The 13,815-nt window shown below is 46.2% G+C and overlaps 1 protein-coding gene across 4 annotated transcripts in view; it reads left to right on the top strand.

Moving 5' to 3' along the window:
- cep112 (centrosomal protein 112) overlaps positions 1 to 13,815 on the top strand; it is a 223,418-nt gene that overhangs the window by 208,774 nt on the left and 829 nt on the right. For 3 of the 4 annotated variants that reach the window (XM_071396422.1, XM_071396432.1, XM_071396409.1), the window contains 2 exons: positions 1,081 to 1,145; positions 1,623 to 3,118. In XM_071396422.1, the coding sequence (XP_071252523.1) occupies positions 1,081 to 1,145; positions 1,623 to 1,626 (69 nt within the window). In that variant the 3' untranslated portion in view covers positions 1,627 to 3,118. Of the gene's footprint in view, positions 1 to 1,080; positions 1,146 to 1,622; positions 3,119 to 13,815 lie in introns of those variants that run through there. The other variant, XR_011674562.1, reaches the window with a different exon arrangement.

Genomic DNA, 13,815 nt, shown 5'->3' with positions numbered 1-13,815 from the left:
CCTACTCCCCTATGAATTACTCCCTAGTCCCCTACTCTTCTGTGAATTACTCCCTAGCCCCCTACTCTTCTGTGAATTACTCCCTAGCCCCCTACTCTTCTGTGAATTACTCCCTAGCCCCCTACTCCCCTATGAATTACTCCCTAGCCCCCTACTCCCGTATGAATTACTCCCTAGCCCCCTACTCCCCTATAAATTACTCCCCTAGCCCCCTACTCTTCTGTGAATTACTCCCTAGCCCCCTACTCCCCTATGAATTACTCCCTAGCCCCCTACTCCCCTATGAATTACTCCCTAGCCCCCTACTCCCCTATGAATTACTCCCTAGCCCCCTACTCCCCTATGAATTACTCCCTAGCCCCCTACTCCCGTATGAATTACTCCCTAGCCCCCTACTCTTCTGTGAATTACTCCCTAGTCCCCTACTCTTCTGTGAATTACTCCCTAGCCCCCTACTCTTCTGTGAATTACTCCCTAGCCCCCTACTCCCCTATGAATTACTCCCTAGCCCCCTACTCTTCTGTGAATTACTCCCTAGCCCCCTACTCTTCTGTGAATTACTCCCTAGCCCCCTACTCCCCTATGAATTACTCCCTAGCCCCCTACTCCCCTATGAATTACTCCCTAGCCCCCTACTCCCCTATGAATTACTCCCTAGCCCCCTACTCCCCTATGAATTACTCCCTAGCCCCCTACTCTTCTGTGAATTACTCCCTAGCCCCCTACTCCCCTATGAATTACTCCCTAGCCCCCTACTCCCCTATGAATTACTCCCTAGCCCCCTACTCCCCTATGAATTACTCCCTAGCCCCCTACTCCCCTATGAATTACTCCCTAGCCCCCTACTCCCCTATAAATTACTCCCTAGCCCCCTACTCCCCTATGAATTGCTCTCTTCAACCCCTACTCCCCCCTACTCTCCAATGCTTGCCCCCTATTGCCTTAACCCTTTTCCCCTTTTCTATGTCAACCCCTTCTCTATCACTCTACTCCTATACCCTCTTACTGAGCACCTACTGTGTGTGTTGACCCCTGACCCCCTACTGTGTGTGTTGACCCCTTACTCTGTGTTGGCTGCAGGTGAACTTCCTCCAGAAGAGAGCTTCTGTGTTACAGGAGGACCTGGATGCCTGTCACAGCAGGAGGTAAATGTCCTGGAACGTGACTGTGATCGAGGCCTGGCAGTGGAAGCCTTTGATGTCTTGTCCATCCATCATGCTGTCAGAGACCCTGGATGTATTTATGGAAAGCATCTATACATGCCCTGTGATGAGAGTGGCCATTCAAATAGTCTGCTGCTCCCACCTGGGACGATGCTGTGATCTATCTGGGTGAACATAGGAGGCGTCGGAGTCACTCAAATTACACCATCCAAACCCAACTCAGTCATTTCATTTACTACATTGATTTGACAGGGACAATGCACATCAATCAATATTTCTGTAAATGTGCTAGATTTTCCATCTGTAGTCCCAGGCAGGTAGTCAAAACTGAATCTTCTCTATCCTCTTTGGCTAATAAAATAGACTGTTGAGAGATGTGAAGTTGATGAAACATGACATGTGCTTAAACAACCCTCTCTTTTCTCTCCTGTCCTAAACCCCTCTCCTCTCCCAATCTAGGTAACCATGGACTGTTCTTCCCTTGACCACGCCCATTATCCGGACATGAAGAATAAAACAGTCTATCAGATGTGAGAATCATCGCCACAGTTACCAGGCATCACACATCTGTCATGCCATGGGTGCACCAATCAGTTGTGCCAGTTATGTTGGCCACACCCACACTGTTTTTAACCACTATGGATTTGTACATATTTATTCACTGTCAGATTTTTTTTCACATTCCCCGTTGGAAATCAATAATTTTGCATAACTTTTTATGGATGTTTAATGTGCGTACTATCCATACATACACTATATATACAAAAGTATGTGGACACCCATTTAAATGAGTGGATTCAGCTATTTCAGCCACACCCATTGCTGGCAGGTGTATCAACTCTAGCACCCATCCATGCAATCTCCATAGAGAGACATTGACAGTAGAATGGCCTGACTAAAGAGCTCAGTGACGTTCAACAATTCAGTTTGTCAGATCTCTGCCCTGTTAGAGCTGCCCTGGTCAACTGTAAGGGATGTTATAGTGAAGTGGAAAGATCTAGGTGCAACAACTGCTCAGCCACAAAGTGGTCGGCCACACAAGCTCCCACAACGGGACCGCCGAGTGATGAAGTGCGTTGCATGTTCGTTGGGAGCTTCATGAAATTTCCATGGTCGAGCAGCCACACACAAGATCACCATGCGCAATGCCAAGCGTCGGCTGGAGTGGTGTAAAGCTCGCCGTCATTGGACTCTGGAGCAGTGGAAACGCGTTCTCTGCAGTGATGAATCATGCGTCACCATCTTGCAGTCCGATGGACGAATTTGGTTTGGCGGTTGCCAGGAGAACGCTACCTGCCCCAATGCATAGTGCCAACTGTAAAGTTTGGTGGAGGAGGAATAATGGTCTGGGGCTGTTTTTCATGGTTCAGGCTCCTTAGTTCCAGTGAAGGGAAATCTTAACGCTACAGCATACAATGACATTCTAGACGATTCTGGGCTTCCAACTTTGTGGCAACAGTTTGGGGAAGGCCCTTTCCTGTTTCAGCATGACAATGCCCCTGTGCACAAAGCGAGGTCCATACAGAAATGGTTTGTTGACATCGGTGTGGAAGAACTTGACTGACCTGCACAGAGCCCTGACCTCAACCACATCAAACACCTTTGGGATGAATTGGAACACTGACTGCGAGCCAGACCTAATCGCCCAACATCAGTGCCCGACCTCACTAATGCTCTTGTGGCTGAATGGAAGCAAGTCCCCACAGCAATGTTCCAACATCGAGTGGAAAGCCTTACCAGAAGACTGGAGGCTGTTGTAGCAGCAAAGGGAGGACCAACTCCATAACTCCATATTAATTCCCATGATTTTGGAATGAGATGTTCGACGAGCAGGTGTCCACATACTTTTGGTCATGTAGTGTATGTTGTTTTTTGTGATTCCATACTTCAAAATCAAGTTTTATACCGAATGTACATACCGAATGCATTGTTTTATTAAAGTCATTTTTTCATCATATTAATTTGTTTGATTGTCAATGAACACATAATTTCTCATCTTAACAGTGTTTGATCCCATATGTAATAAAAATATTGTATTCTTTTTGAGTTGACACATAACCTCAGCTTGCATGCCAGAGACCTTGCCAGAGACCTTGAATCTTCATTGCTCCCATTGGAGCGTGGCAGCCATTTTCTATTCTGAACAGTAGTTCTGTTGTATTGGGGGTTCGTGGTTGGTGCAGATAGAGACCTCTGGTAGTAATGGTGGAACATCCAGCCAAACAGAACAGTAGTTTAGTAGTGTTTCTGATTCCACAGTAGCATGACATGACTCTGGCTTATACCATTGTCTCCACTGGAAACCCATGATGACCTCAGACATTCCTGTCCATTAAATGGCAGCCATTTGTGGCATTGCTGTATTTAAGCAGTCCCCCCTAATCAAATAAAATAACACAATGGTTTTGAATAACATGAAAACAACTAGTACTATTACTACTTTTCAAACTCCCGTCACAAGTCGATGCTTCAAGATCTAAGAATAAGGACTGTGCAAGCGCAATATTTTGTGAACAGACACAGCATAAACATTCCTACTGCATAGCGGGTTTGATTGAATTCCAGGCCAAGTCTCAGATGCCTGCAGAGCGAGGCTGGTAAGGATGATAACGTGTGTGTGTTTAGGGAGAGGCCTGTATAGTTTACCACTCTTATTACGTATCATATTATGCTGGACAAGGAGGAATGCATGGGTTTCAATGCTGGCCGGTTCAAGGGAATCCTCATTTCCTGGAAGAAGACGGGTTAGGTTTGAGGCATTATTATGATGTTCCAAAACAGCAGATTTCATTTCAAACAAGCCCTGCGTCCCCATTAGCATTGGAATTGCTTTTCTTGTACGCGTGCTGTTGCGCACTTCCTCAAATCCCCATTGTCCGTGACCTGCTCTACGGTTTCCAAGCGTAACACTACACCACTCCGTATTTATTTTATGTGCTGATTCTGCTGCCTGGGCAGAGAGAGACTTTCACACCGACAGGAACAGGAATTTTGTCTTTGGGCACCAAGCCTTTGTAGAGTATGTTATTTGTGGAAGGAGAGCACGGAGGACTCTCATTCCACAACAGTTGCATCCTAAGACAGTACTAGGACCCCTGGGGGTACTTGGCCTATCCACAGGGTGTACTTGAGAAGACTCATTCGACCTTTGGCTTATTGGTAAAATGCACATGAAGTGTACTTCAGGGGTGCTCCGGGCAGAGCAAATTCAGTTGGTGTACAGTAACAAAAGGTTGGGAACCACTGTCCTAAGAGAACATGTGGGACCCTTCTGTATGAGATGTGCTAGCAGAGAAGCTGGTGTTGATGGGTGGTTGGAGGTTAGGGGTGTGTTTGGGAAGAATGGAGTCAATGGTTTTGGATGTGAAGGTGTGTATTTAGGTTGTCTGAATGAGCTCAGCTTTAGGGTGTGTGTGTGTGTTCATCACTACAGACTCTGGTTCGATTCCAGACTGTATCACAACCGCCCGTGATTGGGAACCCCATAGGGCGGCGCACAATTGGCCCAGCGTCGTCCGGGTTAGGGTTTGGCCGGGGTAGGCCGTCATTGTAAATAAGAATTTGTACTTAACTGACTCGCCTAGTTAAATAAAGGTTAAATGAAAAAGAACTCAGGCTTTGCATGAGGCCCAGGCTGGAGCATTGGAGCTAAAGGTCAGAGGAGGAAGTGACCCCAGATTCGCTCATTTACATTTAGGATGCATCTCAATAGTCTAAAGTAACTTTCATCTACATTGATGTGAATGGACTAGACAGGTGTCAAATTCCTGATAGACATTCCACCATATTATCTTATGTCATTCTGTGTTCCAACAAGTCACTTCAGACTGTTGAGATGCCAAGAATGTACTCCTTTATATCTGTCTGTACATAAAAGAACTGAGAGTACCTTTATGTCACTTCTTCCACACAGCCAACCCAACTGCATAGATCAAAGGTCTTCCTCCTCTCCTCCCTCCTCTCTGTGTTATCTCCCCATCAGAGACAGAGTGCCGACACCGTGATATCATAAAAGGGAGACGGATGTTCCACTGTCCCAGAGTTCTGTATCCCTCCGCCTGGTGGCACAGAACCGAAGCACACCCAGGCAATCCCAAAGAAAGTGTGTGCTGGGGATTTGTTAGTTCCAAATCCATGAAGCACAAATGTCTTGAGTGACTTTTGTTTTGGGATATGGTCTCTGTGATGGAGAAAGGTCATAGGGGTACTGTTTAGGGAATTGCAAGGTGATTTGAGGTTGAGTTGTCTTGCTGTCCTGCTAGTATAGTTTGTGGGTTATGCATGGTGATGTGTGGAAGCCTACTGTCTCTGCTCTCTTCTGTATTGACACCTCTGATTGTGTGTGTGTGTGTGTGTGTGTGTGTGTGTGTGTGTGTGTGTGTGTGTGTGTGTGTGTGTGTGTGTGTGTGTGTGTGTGTGTGTGTGTGTGTGTGTGAACACGCTAGTAAAGTCAGTGGATCTTTTTATAGAGTTGTTTTCTGACTTAGTCCCCGGGAGACCTGTGTTTGGCTGCTCCACTCTACACAAACTGCCTGCATAAATAACCCTGTTTATCACTACAGCATCTCCTCACACACACAGCAGTGTCTCCTCACTCTTTATCTCCTCACTATTTATTTATTCTGTGTTTCCCGTCATGTTTTTTCTCTACTCCTAGAGGTTCTAGAGGTTGATATGGCGATGATCGCTGATGTTGACGGCAAACAGTGTTGCTAGTTTTTTCCAGGCCGTCACTCAACTCCTGAGTCGTCCCTGAGTTGCAGTGATGCTGATACGGTAGCCACTTGAGAGGCCCACACACACACACACACACACACACACACAAGGCCAGGGATGGCTGTTAGACACTGGGATAGATAGCAGCTAGTTGTGGTGTCTATCTGAGTGAATTTGTGTGATTGCAGGATGGAGTTTTGTCAGTGCTGATAGTATAAGGTGAAGAGAGGCCCAGAACAGAACGCTGTGCAGGGCGCTAGTATACTTCCTCTCTACTCCACCCTGTTCAACTCAACTCCACCCAAGCCAGACCTGAACAGAAAGGTCTGGTTCCAGTCAAGTCTTGGGTTGAGATGTCTGATTATCAGTTACATACGCTTGTAGAGATCTGTCTTTCTCTCTGTCTCTCTCTTTCTCGCTCTTTTCTTTTTCTCTGTATCTCTCTTTCTCCCTCTCTGTACCGATCTCTGTATCTCTCTCTTCCTCCCTCCTCCCTTTCTCTGTCTAGAACACTGTCTGACCCATTGTCTTACCCTCCAGCAATACACTTGGTATGAACTTAAAATGTATCTCAAAACGCTTATCATATATTTATAGACACACCCCATCACCACATTTTATCAGCCCAGGCAGTCTACGACTAGGCATGGCTAGTACATATTTTAAACAAGTCATTCATTTGTGTAGTAATGTTTTGAAATACATTAGCTAGAATGATACTGAATATGAGCGTATAGGTATAAAAGTCTACGCCTAGTATGAGACTTTAAACTAAAGCATTGGTGGCCTGTCCCCTCACAGCCTTCAGGCCGTTAAACTAAAGCCTTCGTGGCCTGTCCCCTCTCAACCTTCAGGCCCTTGAACTAAAGCCTTGGTGGCCTGTCCCCTCACAGTCTTCCGGCCGTTAAACTAAAGCCTTGGTGGCTTGTCCCTTCTCAACCTTCAGGCCGTTAAACTAAAGCCTTGGTGGCCTGTCCCCTCACAGTCTTCAGGCCGTTAAACTAAAGCCTTGGTGGCCTGTCCCCTCTCAACCTTCAGGCCGTTAAACTAAAGCCTTGGTCCCCTGTCAACCTTCAGGCCCTTAAACTAAAGCCTTGGTGGCTTGTCCCTTCTCAACCTTCAGGCCGTTAAACTAAATCCTTGGTGGCCTGTCCCCTGTCAACCTTCAGGCCCTTAAACTAAAGCCTTGGTGGCCTGTACCCTCTCAACCGTCAGGCCTTTAAACTAACGCCTTGGTGGCTTGACCCCTCTCAACCTTCAGGCCGTTAAACTAAAGCCTTGGTGGCCTGTCCCCTCTCAACCTTCAGGCCGTTAAACTAAAGCCTTGGTGGCCTGTCCCCTCTCAACCTTCAGGTCGTTAAACTAAAGCCTTGGTGGCCTGTCCCCTCTCAACCTTCAGGCCGTTAAACTAAAGCCTTGGTGGCTTGTCCCCTCTCAACCTTCAGGTCGTTAAACTAAAGCCTTGGTGGCCTGTCCCCTCTCAACCTTCAGGCCGTTAAACTAAAGCCTTGGTGGCCTGTCCCCTCTCAACCTTCAGGCCGTTAAACTAAAGCCTTGGTGGCCTGTCCCCTCTCAACCTTCAGGCCGTTAAACTAAAGCCTTGGTGGCTTGACCCCTGTCAACCTTCAGGTCGTTAAACTAAAGCCTTGGTGGCCTGTCCCCTCTCAACCTTCAGGCCGTTAAACTAAAGCCTTGGTGGCCTGTCCCCTCTCAACCTTCAGGTCGTTAAACTAAAGCCTTGGTGGCCTGTCCCCTCTCAACCTTCAGGCCGTTAAACTAAAGCCTTGGTGGCTTGTCCCCTCTCAACCTTCAGGTCGTTAAACTAAAGCCTTGGTGGCCTGTCCCCTGTCAACCTTCAGGCCTTTAAACTAAAGCCTTGGTGGCTTGTCCCCTCTCAACCATCAGGTCGTTAAACTAAAGCCTTGGTGGCCTGTCCCCTCTCAACCTTCAGGCCGTTAAACTAAAGCCTTGGTGGCTTGTCCCCTCTCAACCTTCAGGCCTTTAAACTAAAGCCTTGGTGGCCTGTCCCCTCTCAACCTTCAGGCCCTTAAACTAAAGCCTTGGTGGCCTGTCCCCTCACAGCCTTCAGGTCGTTAAACTAAAGCCTTGGTGGCCTGTCCCCTCACAGCCTTCAGGCCGTTAAACTAAATCTTGGTGGCCTGTCCCCTGTCAACCTTCAGGCCTTTAAACTAAATCCTTAGTGGCCTGTCCCCTGTCAACCTTCAGGCCCTTAAACTAAAGCCTTGGTGGCTTGTCCCCTGTCAACCTTCAGGCCTTTAAACTAAAGCCTTGGTGGCCTGTCCCCTGTCAACCTTCAGGCCCTTAAACTAAAGCCTTGGTGGCCTGTCCCCTCTCAACCTTCAGGCCTTTAAACTAAAGCCTTGGTGGCTTGACCCCTGTCAACCTTCAGGCCTTTAAACTAAAGCCTTGGTGGCCTGTCCCCTGTCAACCTTCAGGCCTTTAAACTAAAGCCTTGGTGGCCTGTCCCCTCTCAACCTGCAGGTCGTTAAACTAAAGCCTTGGTGGCTTGTCCCTTCTCAACCTTCAGGCCGTTAAACTAAAGCCTTGGTCCCCTGTCAACCTTCAGGCCCTTAAACTAAAGCCTTGGTGGCTTGTCCCTTCTCAACCTTCAGGCCGTTAAACTAAATCCTTGGTGGCCTGTCCCCTGTCAACCTTCAGGCCCTTAAACTAAAGCCTTGGTGGCCTGTCCCCTGTCAACCCCTGAGGTTGTGTGTCCACATCAGACTATGGTCCACCATCACCATGGGGATAATCCTGATGATGCTCCTGACCACGGTAATGGAGAAACAGGAAGCAGAAAGTGGATCTATCTGAGAGGTAGCCACTAGATGATCATGTTAGAAAGGACAAAATGGTGACTTTGTTCATATTCCAATGCACGTTTGTTTAGAGATAGAGATATACTTAGAGTGAGGGTTAAGGTTCGTGGTTTAAATCCTTAGGGTTAAGGTTCGTGGTTAAAATCAGATTGGTAGTCACAGCGTTCCATACTTCTGCCCTTTCTCGCAGGCCAGATATGGATGTCTATCTGTGACCAACCACACACTTTATTGCAGTGAACACCTCAGAAAGTGCCGTAGGCCTACATTCTGTCCTTACCAGCATGGCCAGATAGTGACGTCCTCTCTGAAACAGGTGTCCATCAGCCCTCAACCCCAGAAAGGCGGTCAGAAAGAGAAAGGCAGTAAGAGGAAATTAAAGTTATTAGAGAGGAGAGCTTCATGGCCAAATGGGATTTGACTGTGCATCCCACATTGTTTCTATACATTGGTAGACTTAAAAGCCATGCGCAAAATGGGATTAAAACTGGGGGGAAAAGACAAATAAATAACCTTCAATAATAACCTCTCTCTTTTTCTCGAGGCCTACTTCTCTTCTTTCATCTCCCCCTCTCTCCATATCTATTTCATTCTCTCTTTTCATTCTCTTCATCCTCCTCTCTTTCATGATCTCTTCCCTCTCTCTCTCCCTCCTCTACCCAGCCTCAACATTTATCACACAGTCACTCCTCATCAGAATGCACCGGTTGCTGTTGAACTCCTGTTCTCCCACACTACAGCTGCCGCTGTGCCACCACAATCCTTCAGAGGCTATTTGGGGTTGAAATTAAAGTTATTTTCCTCAAATTGAACCTTTTAACAAGACACCCTCTTCCCTCCTCCTCCTCCCTTCCAAACAGCCCCATAACAAGCTGGTGAATTGTTGCCCTTCTTTAGCTCACTCTAAGGGTATTAGGCACCATGTCCAACTTCAAAGCCTCTCTTAACTCCACACTTTAATTGTCTGCTCTCCCGGCTCTCTCACAGCATGCCATCTGATTCTGCTAACAACTGCACTTCTCCTTCTCCTCCTTTCGTTCCATCTCTTTTTCCCCTCTTCCCCTCCTCTCCTCTGTCCCCCTGTTGTCCAATCCTTCCATCTCTTCTTCCCTTCCTCTGCCCCCCTGTTGCTGTTGTCCGTTCCTTCCATCTCCTCTCACCCCATGTCATCCTCTCTTTCGTTCCCCATCTTCTCTCATTGGCCCCTGGCTCCTTTAAAGGCATTGTCCCCTTGTTGTCACCTCCTTAAAGGAGGGAGACACCATTTCCTCTTTGGAGTTGTGTTGCCTCTGGTGTGTACACACCAAACAAATTAGAAACAGTAAACCCATGTCCTCTCAATTCAATTCTCTGCCTCTCTCTCACTCCACCCCCACTCCCCCACCTTCTCTCCAAACGGACATTCACACTTACTTGTACTCACGGGACCTCGTTGATAATTGCCATAAGCCTCCCTCTTGGTTTCATTTTCCATTGTCCTCCCCCAAATTCTTGGGTCTGGCTTGAGATAAATGGATGATGACTTCAAAGGGAGCTGCTAAGAGTTTAACCCCGAGCTGAAAAGGAGCAGCAGACAATAGGATAATTGAGAGCAGTTACTGATCACAGGGCTACAGCACTGTAGAGGAGAAGGAGAAGGCAACTAGCACACACACACACAGTGACACACTTTCACACTAATTTCCACACTCAGACACTCTCACACACTCATACTCACAGATGTTCACTCTCGCACACACTCACACAAACAATCTCACATACACACACATTCTCACACACATGCTCACACACACACACTCTCACACAATCTCACATACACATACACACACATTCTCACACACATGCTCACACATACACTCTCACACACAATCTCACATACACATACACACACATTCTCACACACATGCTCACACACACACTCTCTCTCTCTCTGTTAAGTGTGGAGTTTACAACAGCAGCTGAGATGGCCGGAAGCTAGCATGGGGAGGACAGGTCAGAGCTGTTCAGGATACAATATACCCCCAGCCATAAAAGCACCAAAACATCAGGGGTAGCTAACCCTGCCCTGCTCCTCCTCCCTGTTATGTATCGTTTTATAGGGCCAGGGCAGAATAGGGGTCACTAGGGCCAGGGCAGAATAGGGGTCACTAGGGCCAGGGCAGCTCTGTTCCAGGTCAGAATAGAGGTCAGGCTCAGTAGGGCCTGAAGGTGGAGACTGAGGTGTCCTCGAAGGGGGCCTTGCCATATCAAAGGCCCTGAGTGGGACACGGGGGCCCATCTGGATCCTGGCAGCAGCAGGAGGTAGGAGGTATAGGGGCTATTTCCATGGGGATGGGGTTTTATCTCTGTGCGTTTACTGTCAGAGGTTAGGTTACCCCCCCACCGTTACACCACCAATGGTAAACAAAGGGCTATGGTGTTGGGTTAATGTTCTATGAGTGAGAAGGGATAGATAGAACATCAGCACAGCCAATGGCTTTGAGAAGGAGCTGCATGGATATCCCAATAAACACTGACCTAGTCAGTCATTTTGTTCAAAGACTAGTTTACAGCGTACTTAGTTGCTCTACTAATCACTGTATGGAGTCCCAGAGGGGACAAACAAGGCAGTCTTATAAAGTAACATCCAGATGTCCTTGAAACCACTGTCTGCCACAGACAAAACAGGCCCCACAGCTGCTTGCGCCAGTCAATGAGCGCATTATGGGTAGAATGGCTGGGTTGTCTACTACGATCCTTCTCTCCATCCCATCACATACTCCTCCTCCTCCCCCCTTTTTGTGGTGTATAAAGCCGGGCATTGATATCATTGATATAAAAGGTAGCTTCGTGTGCCAGGGTTGTAGAGCAAATGGGACATTAATAGAAAGGAGATGATTGATAAAAAGGAGAAGAGAGGCTGAATGCTAAATCAAACATAGTGGTTGTACTCTGCAGTCCACTCTATCCATATGATATAGCCTAGCTATTAATCCTATATTGAACAAAATATTTCTCTAGTGTGAGATCAACATAAACGTTTTAAACAGACGTATTTTCAAGCTGTAAACCATGGTGTAAAACACTCATATTTTTCAGTTATGATTGGGTAAGGCAGTTGTTCTAAGCTCATGAGACATTAAGAAATGATATTTAAGCAATAAAGCCCGAGGAGATATACCACGGCTAAGGGCTGTTCTTAAGCACGACGCAATGCGGAGTGCCTGTATATTGACCATAGATCAGAAACCCCCGAGGTGCCTTATTGCTATTATGAACTGGTTACCAACAATACATTAGCGCAGTAAAAATAAATGTTTTGTCTTACCTGTGGTATATGGTCTGATATACCACAGCTGTCAGCCAATCAGCACTCAGGGCTCGAACCACCCAGTTTATAATCTTCAATGACCAATGGGTTATATTATATTGTTAATTGAAATGAACATAGAATAGCAGTAACTATTGCAAATTGCACCTTTAATAACCCATGTGTATATCATACCTTTACCCAACCTGGCCACTTGAAGGAGCTGTGGAAAATGTGCTGCTGAGATGTATATCATACATGCATTTCAACTCCACATGGCATCTATGGATTGTCGTTTTTATTTGATCATTTGGCATTTTAGAATTACCCTGGGGAAATTGTATACCAGATTAGATAGCCAACACAACGTTGTCTTTTGCGCATCCCAAAGATAGAAATGGGTTAATCAGGAAACTATTCGAGTCTTTAAAAGAAAAGAGGCCTGTGTCTTTAAAGTTTATGTAGCAACAGAGGGATTGCAGGGATAATGCTATTGGGGCGGCAGATCTGTTACTTCTGACGTTCCAAAGCCTCAGGGAGTTGGCTCAAGATTTCTTGTCTTTGATAAGGTCCTAGAAACTTTGTTGTAACTTTGTGATCTGTAAAATCGCCAGTAAAAATTATTAGGATGTTTTTCGTTTTTTTCACTCGGCCATCAATTCCCCAGCCTCTGAAAACATGAAAAGATAAAGGATGAATATGTGTCGGTGAATTTGAATGCGCTGTGTTCTTTTTGAAAGGGAAAGGGGGAGTATTGTTTTCTATGTAGCTTCCGGGACTAGGCTGTCGGTTCCTTACTTTGAAGTGCGCTGTTTTACCCTGAGCCCAGAACGTATTGGAATAGCCTACAGGAGAGACCTACGGTATGGCATGGCAGCCTGAAACATTTGCAAAGAAAAGGGGGAAACTAAGCAGTATTTTTTTCCCCCTGGAAAACTACATTTTTCTTTCTGCAACTAACACGAAACAAATCGGACTGTAAAGGGGTCTGTCGTGGAATCGACTATTGTGGATTATTTTTCTGTGGATAAAAAAACGGATACTTTTGGAAGACCGAACTCGTGGATCGATGGTAAGTTACAAGTGTGTTCCTCGCGCTGGCCCCATTGGAGTTCCTTTGATGTTCTGTTGACTTTCTTTGAAGTAATGTGGCTGTATGCAATTAACTTAGTTTGCTGGATACAGAACTCAAACAACTATCATTTGGTGTGTTGTGCGATTATTTTTCTTTGTGATAAGTATTTGGGCACTTTATCTAAACTTTGATACGCTTTTTAGAGGACTATTCATCACGATATAAGTATTTGGAATTCCTCCCCCCATGAGATCTGAATACTTTTCTGTGTGGTTGGATGAAGCAATGTAGCCTATTTTACCCACTAAAGATACAAGAGCGTTATGGAATTAGGTAGTTGCACATTTTATATTATTTCTGGTGCAGAATATAAACGGCGATGTAGGCTAATGAGGATCTCGATTCGGCTGTTTTATTTCGGTGGCTGGATTCAGGCGATTTATTCGCTTTCGCCGCAAAGCAATTGTTACAAATTCGAAAGGTGATATTGTTGCAGCTTCTGATCAGAGGCTACAATGTAGCGTTTAGCAGCCATAGGTAGTCGGCTCTGCTTCCATGTCTATAGCCTGTTTCTCGTGGAACATAGCTTGTTTCTCGGAGGCCTTTAAAAATGTTTTTATCAATTTGTGGTTCATGATGTTGGTTGAACAGAAATCAGAGAACTATCATTTTGTAGCTTGGTTAGCCTACTTCAAAAGGCAAGTTCAGTTCTATATCAACGCGTTCCATCAC

Source organism: Salvelinus alpinus, chromosome 1, assembly GCF_045679555.1.
Source record: "Salvelinus alpinus chromosome 1, SLU_Salpinus.1, whole genome shotgun sequence".
NCBI classification, from domain to species: Eukaryota; Metazoa; Chordata; class Actinopteri; order Salmoniformes; family Salmonidae; genus Salvelinus; species Salvelinus alpinus.
Note: the sequence above shows the minus strand (reverse complement) of the source record. Positions and strands in the feature narration are given on the sequence as shown.